Here is a 15,407-nt window from a genome sequence, read left to right as displayed (position 1 = left end):
ACATGAAGACATGAATTCATCATGATAAAAAAAAGTACCAGTCTAAATATAGATTATTCCTCAATTGTAAATATTAAAACCCATAACAGTATGTTTCACAAGTTCCTTGTTATATGATACTGAATGACAGAAACGTGCAAATCCTAAATCTTCTCATCCAATTTTTAGTGTAATCGCACGCAAAACTACCACAACCACCTATGTCAGCGCGCACTTGTGGGGGGAGGGGATGATGATATCTATAAGAGAGCTGGTTAGCAGAGGATGAGCACAAATCATTCACAATCAACTTGGTGACAAGAGTTTATCAGGAAATATCCTATACTGTTCAGGAATTAGTTCAAGAGATAGATATAAATATGAACTTTAATGACCTTTTCGCAGACCGGGACATTTTCAAAGGTAGGTCTAATTCACTTTCTTCAGAATATTTTTATCAGGACATTTTTATCATTTTGATTGTCTGCCATTGAAAGTCTACTTGTAGTGCCATTAAGACTAAACAAATAATTGAAGTGACTTATAAGTGGCTCCAATCTGCAAAGACAACATAGTAAAGTTTTGATGGTCCGTCAGAGGTGAATGGAAGCGTACACTCTTCGTCCGGACTTGAGCGGAGCGTTCCGGAGGGTCACAGGAAGAGAAAGAGGACCATCTTCAGTCGCGCTCAACTTACAGAGTTGGAAAAAGCGTTCGCTATGACGCCGTATCCCGACATCACTCTGCGAGAAAGACTGGCCGCGTTGACGCGCTTACCGGAAAGCAAGATACAGGTTTGCCACCTATTTGTTTTTCTTTTATTACCTATTCCTGAATTAAATGTAGCGTTGGGCTACTATCATATTCTGATCGAATGATCTCTGTCGTAGGTGTGGTTCCAAAACAGACGTGCCCGCAGCATTAAAAGTACCAAACCAACTAAGAGAGGACAAAGCAGTGGTATCTCTGTGAGTTGTACCTCAGATTCTCCTTTTCTATGCAACACCTTTAGTTCCTCAAACAATCATGATATATCTAGACCACATCAAAGTCATATTGGAGGACAGCAAAACCACACGGACTGGGTCAAACTTCACAGCACTCCCTTGGTCCAAGAGGTTTACACCAGGGCACCAAACTTTCCAGAAATGCTGGCTTGGGAGAATGACCATCACAGCATGCACCTGGAATCTTTTGGAGTTTCCGGATGCAACAGCAACCAAAGCCATTCATCCTTGATAAGTGCAAATGGATTCTCACAGCCCTGCACTATCACCCCAGGATATTGGCACCACAAGGCACACTCTGTGCCCAAGTCAAAGGTCAGATATGCTCACATTCCAGAGGACCAGACTGTTCCTCCACATCCACAGCAAGCATATTGGGATGAGAGCAAGGGACAGGGACATCTTCTTGTGGGCACCCAAACCTCCATGGGATACATCTCTGACTTGATCTATAATGCAGCTGTTGTAACTAACTTTATGGAGTTCTAGTATCTTTTACTGACATTGTACATACATTTAGTTTGTTAAAGACTTGTGCATCACCTGTGTTGTATCCAGATCTCATCCTATCCCAACCAATCATCGGCATGTTTGTGTTACATGGTGTGAGGCTCTCAAACATGCTCACATATATGTCAGAGGAGTTTGCATGCATGTATTTTTTTTGTCTCACTTAATTCATGTCATGCCAAAGGCTAGAGGTAGAGTTCTTCCATGATATCCGGATTATAATTCTTTTTGTCTTTGCAGATATCTGGCATGACCGAAATGATTATTTTTCAGAGTAAAAATATTTTCCCATGAATGCCAATGGTCAGACAAATAAGAAATAAATTAAAAATATCCAAAGCTCAAGGACTATCAGCTTACCGTCTCTTTAATTCAAGCCGGATTTAAGGTCTCCTGTGCTGTAATACAGTAGAGGTATGACCAGTGTCTCACGGCTCACTGCCTGCTGGACAGTGATCCATGCATATCATAATCATCTCTAAAACCAAATAATCTTTCAATCAATTCTTAATCCGGGTGTCAAATCTCAGTTCTTTGAGAGACTTTTTTTTTACATCCCAGATGTAGTTACATCTTTTAATCTACCACTGATATTAGAGAACTACTTGTTATTTATTGATATATAAAAAAAGATTAAAATGACTCAGATTAGGTGGGGGCACAATGTCAGATCCCTACTTAAGGGTTGTATTAAATACAAATCATGGCAAGGGACACCTGTTGTCAGAAAAATCATTTGATAGCTATTTTCCCTCTACATGTTGTTAGTTGAATGTTGTTGCTGCTTGTCACCCAAATCCATCTGCAAGTAAAACCTTTCAAACCAGATTAGCACCATTCAGCAGCTCACAACAATTACTGACACATCTGGTATGGTCAAAAAGGAAGAAACCCCACCCAATATAAATACTGTATCAAATAATAAACAAACACATACTGCATTTCAATGGGCTTCAAAGTAAGAGAGGATTGTTACCTGTGTGGTCAATGGATGGGTCCCCATTATGTAAAGGCCATAAATGAAACTGTATGCATCAGAACCATCACTCGACGGAGTGCAGTCATTTTGGGGTACATTTCTTCAATACAGCAAATGGAATGTACAATGTTTTTGGAACAAATTCTTTTAAGTGATCTTCACAGTGCTGGAAAGCTAATTCACAGAATTGCAATAATAATCAAACCATACTTTATCAACATGACACTAAAATAGCAAAAGACCACTTCATTTAACACATAAATTCTTAGACACATTTACATTTATTTTTGAAAGATGATCACACATTTTGTGCATTCCTTGTGCATATCAGTGAATATACCTTTTGCATGTATTACGGACAACGGATTTCAAGAGGTTATGGATATAAATAATCAAGATTGTAGTTCAATAGACAGTAAGCAAAATGTTATTGATAAATTAATTTGATTTATCATTAATTGATAAAAGGTTGCAAAATCTTAAATAACAATCTTCAAAAAAACAGTAAATGGGGAAAAAAACATCAAACAACAAGGCAATAAAATAAATAAGATAAACAAAGACTCATTTACAATTTGGTCCAAGTAGTTAATTTGTTGCTATAACAGTTTCCTCATTCTTAATGTTCAGTTTGAAACATCAAAGCATCAAACAGCAGATGCTTTTAAGGTTCCATAAAGAGGCAAATGTTCCTGTTGGAATGAAACGTCCTAGACTGTAGTACGGTTGAGGGATATCATGGCTCTCCCAAATCTCCCTCCATCGTCCGTACTAGAACATACAGCTCTGCCAGACCCACAACAGAGGCTACGATCACTGCTGAAATCACACGCTGTGGATAAAAGTTTGAACAGGACACCTTACTATTGATTCAGAAATCATTTTCGGAATACAGATAGCCACACATTGTAACAGTAAACAAATAAGCCTACTGGAATATCAGGTCTATCTGATCAGATATTCAAAATTTAGAAAGGGAATAAGAAACAATTGAATAAAGGGATTCTTACAGCTGTTGTTTCTGTGAAGATGTACTGGCTGCCGATGTAAGCGCAGGCGAATGCTGCAACCACCGTAACCAGGAAGTTGAAGACAGTCAGAACTGCTGTTTTTGCCGACCGCACTAAAAATGGAGTGTGGGGAAGCAAAGATCACAGATCAGTGGCAGCCCTACTTCTCTTGCACATTCAAATAACATGTACAGGAACTTTTAATGAAATGTTCATTAAAAACCTTCAGGGCACACCAACCTTGCTTCCCAAAGTCTGCTAATGTTCCATGACGGCTAATTTCCTAAATGACAAAGAAGCACACACAATCAAACAATCCTGAATTACTCACACATAACTTTGAGAGGATGATCTTGACAAAATGACTGCCATTTACTTGAGTGTTCACATTTCTTGTCATCCGATTGTATTCTTCATTAGCAAGCTTTGCTTTTATCTTCTCCAGACGAGCCACCAACTCAGGATTCTGTAGGGGAATAAGGGCTTAATTTAGCATGTTTGTTGCTCCTGACACCAAATTTGTGCTTGACAGTATCAGGTTTTACTGTAGAAGCTTGACACCGTTTTACTTACCCGTGGAGGCTTTTTGTACTCTGGTAAGAATAGCATGCTGTCTTCCAGTAGTTCGTGAAGGTAGGATGGGTGCCCTTTGATAAGACAACAGCATAAATATCATGGGGAAACTATGGGTTAGGCCTTGTTAACATCTGACCATGCAACAATATTGTGTTTGCACCTCACCATTTTTTTGAAGGTAGGTGTTGAGTTTCCTCACGGTTTTAAAACGTATACTAGACTCCCCCTCTCCATCAAGTATGGGCTCCAATTCTTCGAGCAAGTCTGCGGGAACTGGAGACTCTGTATCCAACAGTTCTTTCACCTTCTCCCTGAATTTGTCTCCAACAACGAAAGATGACGCCATTCTCTGTTGAGTCTGAGTTACACCAGACTGTAATGGTAAAATAGCAATGAATGAAATTGACAAAATACTTAAATGTCATAGATAATTATGTAGTTGCTTCTAGACTCGATTCTGCTTACCACAGTTTCACAGGACAGGTTAACAAATCAAACTAAACTGGCAAAAAAAGCTTCATCCACAGCTAACGTTAACATTATGTTCCATGCATTAGGTCAACGTAAGTTAACGGCAAACGAATCATGAAGCAGCAAAGGTAAACGGTAGGTAAAAACTTCCCACAGTCATTAAGCTCTCTGGTTGTACATAAAATGTTTGATCCACTAACTTACTCACCTTGAATTAATATTAGCAGCTGACTTAGCTTCTAGCTTTAATTGCCACTTCAAAGTTAGCTTGCCGTTTGACTGGGACAATATCGACACAGATTATCCGCAAAACAGAGATGTGACACTTGTCAACAGTTATTATTCTCAAATTCTCAATAAGTCAAATTCTGTAACAACTAATGTCCATAAGTGATGATCATGACAGCGCAAGCCAGTAGACACTTCTCGATTCGACGACGAGTAAGCTAACTTGCTAGCTGGTGATATGTTTACCTTGTGATGTGTGACGTAAGACTACTTCCGTTTTTCAAAAACACGATTTCGAAGGTATTTTTAATTTATACGTATTTACACATGCGTAATATTTCCAAATATGTAAACCAATTTAGTTGAGCATGACCATATTTTACGTTTGAAAAATATTAATATTTTTCTCAGCGATACAATAACATTTGAATGAGTTTTAACGTTACCCTGCGAGCTTGTTGCGCATCATGAACTAACTAGCATGGTAATTTTTATAAAATCCCAACTGATGCACAGTAGAGTTTTTTTTTTTACAAGAGTTAATTTTCATCGCACTTAACTGACGTTCATGTGAGTCTGCGTGTACAACTATCCTGAGGAAAGATGGCTGCGTGTGCCATTCGGCGCGGTTTGTTGTCAACTGTTAGTAAATGTAATAGAAAACGTGCACTCAGAATACTAAGTGTGATTGAATATAACACTGGACTTGAACTAAATAGACTCCGCTTGCAATGTTCGTCCTGTGGCTTGTTCAACTTCCAGCAGACGAGGTTCATGTCGTCACGGTAAGAGTTGGTTAACGACGTCCATGTCCTGCCATGCGAGTTGTAGAAATAGCGTTAACGTTAGTCGGCTAGTTAATGTTACTGCATCTCTGTTCCACAAATCGTACACTGCATATATAAACTAATATTGTATGGATTTGAGGTTATATATTGCTGCATTTAGGCACTTAAGTCGGTGGCAGATGGGTAACCATGGTTAAAGTTAATAACTTATGTTGCCGTCCAGAGTTTGAATTCCTTATAATAACCCGAGCTAGCCAGCTAACGTTGTGCTGTATGTTCTTTTTGCAGTGTCAGTAACACTATCTTGACAGTAATGGAATTGTATGCGAAAAAGACTACTTGTGAAGGAAGTGAATTCAGTGACTGACATCAACCATTGCATGACAGTTGATGTAACGCAGAGTTAAAGTTATTAAATTGTTCCATACTGTGGCCTTCTTGTTGGTATTGGGCAATGGAATGTTCCCTGTGTTGTAAGTCGTGATTTCATCATACTGTCACACTAACAGAGATGCACGATGGTTTCAAATCCAACAGATTAAATTGCTTTGCTTAAAGTAGTTGTCTGTCTCCTACCCAAAGTACTTGGGTCTCTGCCTTAATGTTGCTCAATATTAAGCCATAGTGATATGGGTGCTCATCTCTCCGAGGCTCATGCTGCCTGTGACATAACATAGCTTCCAGATCTAGTGCCAGTAATGGGTGCTATTTCTTTGGCCTCACATGCCAGTGGTGTATCTCCCTGCAGGAGGAGGGGAGGGGTGGTTTTTGGCAGCTGGCTCACCCCATGCTCAGCGTAGGCCAATGTTTCCGGATCTGTTTTACATAACCAGCCTTTTATATAATTTTGTGCCATTTTATTCCCAGAACCTCAACAATCTTTGTTGTAGTGTCTGTATTGTATGTGTACCACATGGAAGCATTGCACTTGTTTGTCTATCATTGTGTTTTGACTTGTTATTCAAGAAGGAATTCAGTTTGATGTATTGCCATATTTAGCCACTATGTTTGTAATCATTAACAGGGTAATGTCAGGCATCTGCCTGTCCACACTGTCATCTGCCTGCCTGCACCAACATTTATCCATGATTGATTTCTCTACCTGTCTGTGGTGTCATTGGTGTTGTATGTTTTTACTGCAGATATTTGCCTTTGCCTGTTTTGTGTGTTTCTTATGCACTGTAACATATTTGGCAGAAACAGGCCTGAAGGGAAAGTTCTGGAAGCTGTGGGAGTGTTTGAGGCCCCGAAGCATCATGGCAAATATGAGACTGGCCAGGTGAGGGGTGATTTTAGTTGGACTGATCAAAGCCTTGACCACAGCAACAATCCATTAGAAGAAGAGCCAGAGGAATAACAACATGATCCTCTTCTGCATTCCATTGTTATGAGCTCTCTCATATAATGCTAGTTTAGAATGGTGACTAGGAGGGGCAATGAATGCTCTCAGTAGAGATTATTCTGTGATGAGGATGCACTATAAAGGACATTTGGAATTGCCTTTGAAGATTAACTTTATTAACTTGTTTAAGTTGTGGTGAAGTGATTTGCCTTTGCTAGTTAATGTTAAGTAGTCAGTGTCTGCAACTGAACTACTAGCTTATGACCACCACCAGCTTGTTAATGTTAATGCATTTAGAGTTTTTAGTTGTAACATACATCACATACTTCTAATTGTCTTGCCAAGTTTAGACAGCTTTTAAGTTCAATCGGTGTTGACTTGAAATAATAGTAATAAAATGTTAGATATGAGCAACATAAACATTGTTGTGTGTACATGTTTATGTTCTGTTTTCAAGGTGTGACTGTTATATCGTGTCCACAGCTTTTCCTCCACAGTGTGTTTGGCTACAGAGGGATAGTGTTATTTCCCTGGCATGCACGTCTTTATGACCGTGATGTCACCCCTCCCACTTCTGAAAGGTAGCTTTGATTGTGAACTCTACATTTCCATGCTGATTGAATATAATTGGTTAATTAAGTATTAAAAGTTACTGTAGTTATTTTCTTGATGTATTCACTTTACCTCAGAAATATTGATAGGCTTTTTTTTCCCCAGCAAGCAAGACCCCCCTGGATCAGACGGGTCTAAAGAGGTGAAGGGCAAAACACACACATACTACCAGGTCTTGATTGACACCCGGGACTGCCCTCACATAGTGAGTTACTCTGCACTCTCTTATCTTGTTGCCTTCACAATTCTTACTGAAGCTCAGTTTGTATTGTCACAAAAGGACACATTTGAAAGAGTAGTTGATGTGCTGAATTACTCATTTTGACTGGTTCTGACAGTCTCAGCGGTCTCAGACGGAAGCGGTGACGTTCCTGGCCAATCATGATGACAGCAGGGCCCTGTACGCCATTCCAGGTGAGGTGGAGCAGGACAGCTGCTTGTTGTGATGTAACAAAGCCTGCACCTATTTCTGGCCCTGATCACTGATGACTATACCCACAGGTCAAGGGCTCTGCTAATCATTCCTGTAACTAACCAGTTAGGCATGTAAGCATGTCCCAAAGAGGAGATTCACTGATGCACTGCTCTTGTGGCTGTTTCTTGATAAGGGTCAATGTTAAAGTGTTAAGGGAAAGTGGATAAAAGGGGACAAAAGTGAATAAGTGAACGTTCTAACACAAAACATAAGACACAATGGAGAATGAAGTTCACTGGCAATAGCAAGAACAGACATGTGCAATACTGCGGTGTGGTATCTGTAAACAGCCGTACGGCCTTATTTAAAAACCTGAATTACCCAGATAAGATTAGCCTGTTTTGTAGACTTGTGGCAGTAATTTCGGTCTTCTGGTAATACTGTTGGCACCAGTCAATTTTCTTTCTCAGTTATCATGGAGTTAAGATCCTGTCGGATGCCAGATCTTTGTGTGATATTCTCTTTTTGGGAATTTTCAGGTCTGGACTATGTTAGTCATGAAGACATCCTACCCTACAACTCCACAGAACAGATCCCCATTCAGCACGAACTATTTGAGCGTTTTCTCATGTACAACCCAGCCAAAAGTAATAACCTACTTATCTCTCTAACATTGGTAAAACTCATACTGTAACAGATTGATTCTGATGGTGTTGTCTTTTTTCATGTCTCACCCAGATCCCCCTTTCAGTGCGAGAGACACCCTGCAGGCGTGGCAAGAGAAGAACCATCCCTGGCTGGAGCTGTCGGACGTCCACCGGGAGACCACAGAGAACATCCGCGTCACTGTCATTCCTTTCTACATGGGCATGAGGGTAAGGAAAGCTGCAGCAAAGGGAGTTGAATGATGAGTTTATACGTGGGCAGATATGCTTAACAGACACAGCAACCACAACAACAACATAAGCTACATCTCTGTTCTACAGTTTATGAGTGTGTGTGTTTGTAAGGCTAAGTTTGTCTCAGTTTCTCATTTCCTCTCATCACAGGAAGCTCAAAATTCACATGTGTATTGGGTAAGTAATATATTACTACCAATTATTTGTATCTCTTCTGTTTAAATCCGCTTGTGCTGAATATTTTTAGTAGTTAATACTTGTAATAAAATGGCAATTACAAATCTCCTTGACACAATGTTAAGTACATGTTGTGGCTCTGCAGGCCTTATCATTCCTGATAGTACAGCGTGTACCGGTGGCATTGTAATAAAGTGGCCATGTGCGTCTGTGTGTGTGACCCAGTGGAGATATTGTATCCGTCTGGAGAACATGGGCGATGAAGTGGTTCAGCTGAGAGAGAGACACTGGAGGATTTTTAGTCTCTCAGGAACCTTGGAAACAGTCAGGGGACGAGGAGTTGTTGGCAGGGTGAGTAGACATGTGAAGCGCCTCGAAGCGTCTCGAGAAGCACGTGTGGCCCTGTAGGCTGACTGGGGTGTTTATGCTGTTCCCCTCACAGGAGCCCGTGCTGTCAAAAGAGCAGCCAGCCTTTCAGTATAGCAGTCACGTTTCTCTGCAAGCACCAAGCGGACACATGTGGTGAGTAATGACGGAGGGGTCATGCCCAGATTGTTTGTTTTCAAATGGCCTGTTTTTTTTTTTTTCATAGGAGATTTAAAGGAGAAGTTTTGGAATTTTCACTGTTGAATTGTCAAAGAGCTGTGGCCAGGGACTGAACAGTAGAATGAGCAATTAAGTAATAAAATGGACAAACCCCTTTGAATGTTTTTTGATATGCCAAACATGAAAAGTAAGCTTATGTGTTGTGTCAACCTTGACTGACAATGTGATGTTGTACTGAAATTATGTGGTATGTGAGCAATTTTTTTTCTCTAGCTTTCATGAAATAGTGTTCACCATTGTGGAGAATATATTTGTTTTAGCTCATTGTTTAGGGTGCATACTTTGAATGTCTGCATGTGTTTAGAATGGCATCATGTGGGTGGGTCTTTAACGTTTTGGGACTTCTTTTGGTTTGCTCCCATTGGATCATAAAAGCCCAGGCAAGCCGCAATGACTCTGGCAAAACAATTACCAACCACCTGACCATTAACAGATCACAAATCACTTAGGACCTTGATGCGCAGTGACATAATGTGGAAAGGGTATGAAATGAGTATTAGCTAAGTGCCTGGTTTTTGCTGTGTTGTGCACAGGGGGACATTCCGCATCGAGAGGACCGATGGCTCCCACTTTGACGTGCGCATTCCACCCTTCTCTCTGGAGAGCAACAAGGACGACAAGGCGCCCCCTGCTGGCTACTCTTTCTGACCCAGTCCCTGCACACACAGCACCACACCTGCAGCCAACAGTAGTCCTGCAAACACCTCTCCTTTATCTGTTGCTCCGGTGAGGCTTCAGTGCTATCAGATGTCGCAACGCTTGCCCTTGATCTTTAAGTAATCTGATTTGTTTCAAGATTTCAATGGTGATATAACTCTTAGCCCTTAGCACTGTTAGCCATGGCTTATCACACATTGATGCTTTCAAAAAGAACAAAGTGGGGAAGTTTGTGCGGCCGCTGAGGTTCCAGCTAATGTGACATTTAGCTGTCCTGATGGTCAGGATGAGCTAGAAGAGGGTTGAAAGATGAACAATTTTGTGAATTAAAAGCCAGAATTCTGGGTGGTTCCTTCAGTTTTTATTTATACCTGTCAGGAAAGCAGACTGATCCCAGTTTTTTGTGAAATGTTCTGAGCGGTTATGTTTTGGAGGTCTTTTACCCACAGAATGTAGAATGCATAACCGACAGACTGGTTTCGGAGTGAGTGAAAGCTGCACAGTGATGGATGTGACTTACCATGTCCTCCAGTGTAGTTGCTTCCTGGAAGACTTTCTTGCCACTTTGCAAGGAATCTTTGTTTTCTTTTTTTTTTTTAATTGGAACTTAATTTGAATAAATGAACACCTGAATATTCCTCTATGTACTGTAAATAAGGTTGTAAAGGCAAAAAATAAAACATGCATTTTGAAAATAGTGGAAACGTTTTTTTAGTATGTCTGAACCAGTTTATGTCATCTAAAACACGACACCCAGCGACTCTAGGTCGAGTCAACATGCATTCGATGCATTGATGTCGTAAAGAGAATATCTACAGTAGCTTTTTCACACATTGAATCAGTGGAGCTGTGGAATAGATTTCCTCATTTCAAGCGCTAGATGTCAGTGTGATGCCGAGACGGTAAACAAGACAGGCAAGTGATTCAATACAAAATCATTACAAATACCGAACTGATGACTCTGATCTCTGGCAGGTTTATTGATGTTGCCGTTATGACTTTTTAAGTATGTTCTTTGAGAAGTTGTGTTAATCTAATTGAACATGTAGCTTTAAAGTGCTCGATTGGTCTGTGTATTTTCTCTTAATTTTTGCCAAATACTTACGCAAATATTTGCCTTTAGGCCCTGTCATTGACATTCGCCTTTCTAGCTTTATTTTATTCTATAATCAGAATGTCCACTTGTGTCAACAAACGGGACGACAGACAGAACAGTCTGTCCGGACATCTTAACTGAGGACCTAAAGATGTTGCGGTTGGTCCAACCCCTCCCATGGCTGTGCGCAGAAAAGCGCACACGCTCGTGCTCTTTACGCATCGTTTTGGTTCAGCGTTTCCTATAAAATTCACTTTCATCGAGGAACACCTACAGCGCAGTCTCGAATCTTTTCCAGTCTTTCAAGTGGTGCACAAGGATACCCTAATGAGATCATTACCCTGGGTACAGAAGCCTAGCATGGGTGACTGCGGATTCGCTGCTTGAAGGAGAGACGAAACGCCAAGGATTACATCCATTAATGTTGGAGTGAGCCGCAGGACTGATAAACAATCGAAGTCTCTGCGGATGATTGGATAAAGCCTGAGTACAGAATGGCAAGTGTAAACCGATAGGGACGGTGTAAACATTGGCAGACCTCATTTCCCTGTTACCTCCATTTCCTCTAGCCTATCTGCCGCAGAGACAAAACGTGCGGTTTTGGTTTCACAAGGAACACCTCATAAAAGAAATAACAGGCTCAGAACGGGGAGTTCAGTTTTTTTTGTTGTTGTTGCAATTAATTTCATCACAAGGAGACCCGCGCTTTTTTAGAATGTGGGACTCCATGTCATGCAGGGAAGTTGGTATTTTAATTGCGCAGCCAGAGTTTCCACATATCTGCTGAAGTGATGTGATTGTTTTGTTTCCCCTTTCGTCTGCGGCCAGGCTGCAGGCATCTTCGTCGGAGGTGTTCCCTCGTTGCCTGTGCAACTGAAGTTAAATCGCATCTTCGACAACGTGACGTAGCCTACAACATTAGTTGATCTTCTTTTAAAGATATACCTGTATGGTATATTGGTTTTATTGTCGGTATGAGCTGTCTCTTCAAGGTATGTAGTCAATGACGTTATTAATTTGATTGGAAAAAAGAAACTTACTAAAACTTCCATCTTACAAAGATTCGGGGTGGGTATGGGCGTATGCCCAATTTTTCCCCGTCTATTGACGCAAGACCTTTTTGCGATGTGAAGCCTGTGAAGCCTGTGAAGCCTGCGATGTGATGCCTGTAGGTGTATAGGCTACTCAGGTTTGGAAAAAATGTCCTAGAGGTTTGTGTTTATCTTCTTTACAGACATCGCTACATGTAGCAGTCAGGAGTGATGCCTCATTCATCAAGTTCAACTCTGGAGTTTCTTTCCTGACTCTAACCCTTTCTGGCTGTCGGCAAATGTGAATGACTTTCAGACTAAATTATAATATGATAAATTCATAAATGGGCGTTACCGTTAGTAATGACAAGTTAGCATGAGTCTTGGAAGAGCTTGCAGTGTACACTAACACAAGTATGGGAGCAAAACAGACAAAGGGGGCTGAGGCTGGCCCAAGCCCTCATCACGGTTGGAAACGGACACCGACAAAGGAGCGAAACGATTTATTTGCCTCGTTCATGTTAAGGTCAGGGGACCGACTCAGCCGAAGCGGGACCCCTCCTCCTTACCAGCGACGTATCGGGATGATTCAGGAGATGATGATGATGGCAAAGCAAGGAAAACAAGACGAGGCAACAGAGATGCTGAAGACACTCCGACAGGTATGGTGGTGCAAACCAATCCATAGCCTTCTCTCCCTGTGTATCTGTCTGAAACCCCTCCTGCTCAGCATCCGTCAACCTTTTGTCTCATTGTGATCCCTTTGGAGCTGTCACTTAGTCTTTTAGTCTTTCAGTGGAAATATTTGTGCTGCCTCGCGGATTTCTAAAAGATTGCGTGCACACTTTCAAAGTATGCATCAACAATGATTTATCATAAGAGTCTGGTGAGAAAAAGAGCATCTTTCTCACTTGCTCTCTTTTGTTTTGCACACTAGCTTTGTAAGTGACACCATATTGTTTTCCTTTACCATTTAAGAATCAAATCCCCAGACATGGCATGTTTAAAGCACAGTGATTGTTGCTAACTTGCTGATAAGATGCCTCACTGAACTCCACCTTGGCCGCTAAAAAATGCTGATACAGAGGTGCAATTCTCCCTCCCCAGAGGCTGGTCCGCTCTCTCCTGTAATGTGATCAGACCCTCACTGCCAGTGACATTGTGGGCCTCTGTTACAAAGGGACTAGAGGGCAAGTATGAGGAACACTGATGCAGAGGTCAAAGAATAGGAAGCCTCTCAGAGTGGGCCGCCCCACTGAATGGCCAGTCACGTTTAAAATGCCTCCTCGTTCTCATGGATTGGGGCTAAACGGTGAGGGATAAACTGCCATTAGGTCATCTCAGTGACTTAATAGACTGGCAGAGAGTTCCCATGTCTGATTGCTGCATCTTTAACCCAGAATGGTGTGTGTGTGTGTGTGTGTGTGTGTGTGTGTGTGTGTGTCTGTGTGTGTGTGCTCCATCCTCTGCTTCTCTGCACGGCTGGCACAGATGCCCAGAGGCCTGTGCTGTTGATGCAGTTAGAGGAGCTGTGCGATTTATTACTTGTCAGCAGTCCGTGATGCCATGAGTGAGTGATGGAGCAGGCAGAGACGGCCGGAGAGCAGAGAGACAGGGTGCCTGCAAACAGGTGGAGGGAGGCACCACTGAAAGAGAGAGAGACTGCTGTCAATGGCGAGGCAAAGGAAGAGGTTCCAAGTTGCATTCACAGCGACATCTTCCAGGAATGCGCTCAGATTGTGGTGGAAGACGTGCATATTGTGTGGGAGCGTGTTTAAGTGGGTCAGTATTGTTGGCTAAGTCCCAGAGCAACGCTGAGCTATAAATGAGTATGGCTTTAGTCATTCAGACCAGGGATCTTGCAGGGTCGGTTGAGTTTAGGCTTCAGGCTGTCCTGGTGCTCGCATGACTTGATGTTTTTCAGTCCGCCACTGCTTGTTCCTGTGATCATTGCACTTCAGTATCATTTTCCGATACAAATGACTCTCCGGCAAAGATTTACTGGGTATTTGTAGGGATAGTCTCTCTTGTCCTCTAAGGGATTTTCCCCGTGGATATTCCTGCCCATTAGGACCAGGGATCAGAGGTCCAGTCAAGAGAAGATAGCCGATGCAAATCTGTAATCCCTTTGAGTGCTAAGAAACTGCTGCAGTGTATTAGGAGATACAGTATTATTGTGGCATCAGAACAGTTAGGAATGTTCCAAGATCAGGGTTGGATCCTTTCAGGAGTCAGCTGCCACTATTTGGAGAAAGAAGGACCGGCAGCTGGGCCTTCACTGCATATGAATGGTTTTAAAAGCAGATGGTATGATCATGCATATGGTGATTCCAATCAGACAGTCACTGGATTTTCTGAATGAAGGCAGTAAAGAGGAGAGAGAGAGAGAGTATGAGAGAGAGATTAACACATCCTTTGTCCACTGGTAGCCAGGTGCATGTTGTTGCCCAGAGACCACTGAAAAAAAGGATGGTCTTTGATTAAATGGGAATTGATTAATTAAGGTGCAGCAGGCTTTTCACTTCTCATCAGTATAAGCGTGGCCCTTATTCCACAGCTTTGATGTGGCACTGAGGCGGTCAGCGTGGTCAGTGCGGTCAGCATTGGGCACCCACTTTGTGTGTGTAACCCTCTTGTATCTCGCAACACAGCCCTCGATTCATAGGGCCACCATTCAGAACCGTAGTGTGTTACACATCCATGTATATTTGATATCAAGGCATATTAAAAATGCATGTATTTTCTTTTATCTGAGAAGTTCTCGAATCAATTCCTCCCATATATCTTGGTCCCACCCCCTCACCTTTCAGCTCCTTCTTCTCTAGAGTCGGAGCCTCTAGCTCACCTGGCAACAGTCCTACTGATAACTAGCAGCAGCTTTAGCACACCTGTTGCTTTGCAGATGTCAGACTGTGGGAGACTGCAAAATAATTATTCGTGGAGGGTTATTGTATGACGCTGTAGGATTTGCTGTTGTGATGCACCTCCACAGATATAAACCCAGCTGTTAAGCATGTATCAAAT

The 15,407-nt window shown here is 41.8% G+C and overlaps 4 protein-coding genes across 5 annotated transcripts in view; 3 read left to right on the top strand and 1 right to left on the bottom strand.

Annotated features, from left to right (window-relative positions):
- The first annotated feature begins 77 nt into the window (after positions 1-77).
- On the top strand, positions 78-1,839 carry sebox (SEBOX homeobox). Its single transcript, XM_076282060.1, has 2 exons — positions 78-773; positions 870-1,839. The coding sequence occupies exons 1-2, from the start codon at positions 699-701 to the stop codon at positions 1,473-1,475; spliced, it is 681 nt and encodes a 226-aa protein (XP_076138175.1). The 5' UTR covers positions 78-698; the 3' UTR covers positions 1,476-1,839.
- An 898-nt stretch (positions 1,840-2,737) lies between these two features.
- On the bottom strand, positions 2,738-4,972 carry vma12 (vacuolar ATPase assembly factor VMA12). The gene is made up of 7 exons (XM_076282058.1): positions 4,741-4,972; positions 4,227-4,434; positions 4,059-4,132; positions 3,862-3,951; positions 3,726-3,768; positions 3,486-3,598; positions 2,738-3,307 (listed from the first exon to the last, which is right to left on the bottom strand). Exons 2-7 carry the CDS (start codon positions 4,405-4,407, stop codon positions 3,212-3,214), a joined length of 597 nt encoding a protein of 198 aa, XP_076138173.1. The 5' UTR covers positions 4,408-4,434; positions 4,741-4,972; the 3' UTR covers positions 2,738-3,211.
- A 243-nt stretch (positions 4,973-5,215) lies between these two features.
- Positions 5,216-10,953, top strand: poldip2 (polymerase (DNA-directed), delta interacting protein 2). Of its 2 annotated transcripts, none has more exons than XM_076282056.1 (11): positions 5,216-5,545; positions 6,752-6,827; positions 7,374-7,471; positions 7,608-7,707; positions 7,841-7,916; positions 8,457-8,564; positions 8,656-8,792; positions 8,967-8,993; positions 9,219-9,344; positions 9,436-9,515; positions 10,133-10,953. In XM_076282056.1, exons 1-11 carry the CDS (start codon positions 5,364-5,366, stop codon positions 10,245-10,247), a joined length of 1,125 nt encoding a protein of 374 aa, XP_076138171.1. In that variant the 5' UTR covers positions 5,216-5,363; the 3' UTR covers positions 10,248-10,953. The 2 variants fall into 2 exon arrangements, with proteins under 2 accessions (XP_076138171.1, XP_076138170.1); XM_076282055.1 differs by having other exon boundaries at positions 6,746-6,827.
- A 650-nt stretch (positions 10,954-11,603) lies between these two features.
- Positions 11,604-15,407, top strand: part of lrrc75a (leucine rich repeat containing 75A) — a 21,265-nt gene continuing 17,461 nt past the window's right edge. Inside the window, exons 1-2 of the mRNA XM_076282054.1 lie at positions 11,604-12,344; positions 12,587-13,045. Coding sequence (XP_076138169.1) covers positions 12,800-13,045 — 246 coding nt within the window. The 5' untranslated portion in view covers positions 11,604-12,344; positions 12,587-12,799. The remainder of the gene's footprint in view (positions 12,345-12,586; positions 13,046-15,407) is intronic.

Source organism: Alosa pseudoharengus, unplaced genomic scaffold (genome assembly GCF_046254945.1).
Source record: "Alosa pseudoharengus isolate Yale_2024_CS ecotype anadromous, Long Island Sound unplaced genomic scaffold, YU_APseudo_1.1 YU_APseudo_1.1_scf_13, whole genome shotgun sequence".
NCBI classification, from domain to species: domain Eukaryota; kingdom Metazoa; phylum Chordata; class Actinopteri; order Clupeiformes; family Clupeidae; genus Alosa; species Alosa pseudoharengus.
The sequence above is the reverse complement of the archived record's forward strand: the minus strand, read 5'-3'. Positions and strand labels throughout refer to the sequence as shown.

What these genes read in the sequence shown, in the direction of transcription:
- vma12 (XM_076282058.1), bottom strand. Translation starts at nt 4,407, where the DNA reads ATGGCGTCATCTTTCGTTGTTGGAGACAAATTCAGGGAGAAGGTGAAA. An exon ending in AGTACAAAAAGCCTCCACGG is followed by an intron (nt 3,952 to 4,058) that starts GTAAGTAAAACG and finishes ATTCCCCTACAG; the next exon opens with AATCCTGAGTTGGTGGCTCG. An exon ending in CAAGAAATGTGAACACTCAA is followed by an intron (nt 3,769 to 3,861) that starts GTAAATGGCAGT and finishes TTTGTCATTTAG; the next exon opens with GAAATTAGCCGTCATGGAAC.
- poldip2 (XM_076282055.1), top strand. Translation starts at nt 5,364, where the DNA reads ATGGCTGCGTGTGCCATTCGGCGCGGTTTGTTGTCAACTGTTAGTAAA. An exon ending in ACGAGGTTCATGTCGTCACG is followed by an intron (nt 5,546 to 6,745) that starts GTAAGAGTTGGT and finishes CATATTTGGCAG; the next exon opens with AAACAGGCCTGAAGGGAAAG. An exon ending in GGCCCTGTACGCCATTCCAG is followed by an intron (nt 7,917 to 8,456) that starts GTGAGGTGGAGC and finishes GGGAATTTTCAG; the next exon opens with GTCTGGACTATGTTAGTCAT.
- sebox (XM_076282060.1), top strand. Translation starts at nt 699, where the DNA reads ATGACGCCGTATCCCGACATCACTCTGCGAGAAAGACTGGCCGCGTTG. An exon ending in TACCGGAAAGCAAGATACAG is followed by an intron (nt 774 to 869) that starts GTTTGCCACCTA and finishes TCTCTGTCGTAG; the next exon opens with GTGTGGTTCCAAAACAGACG.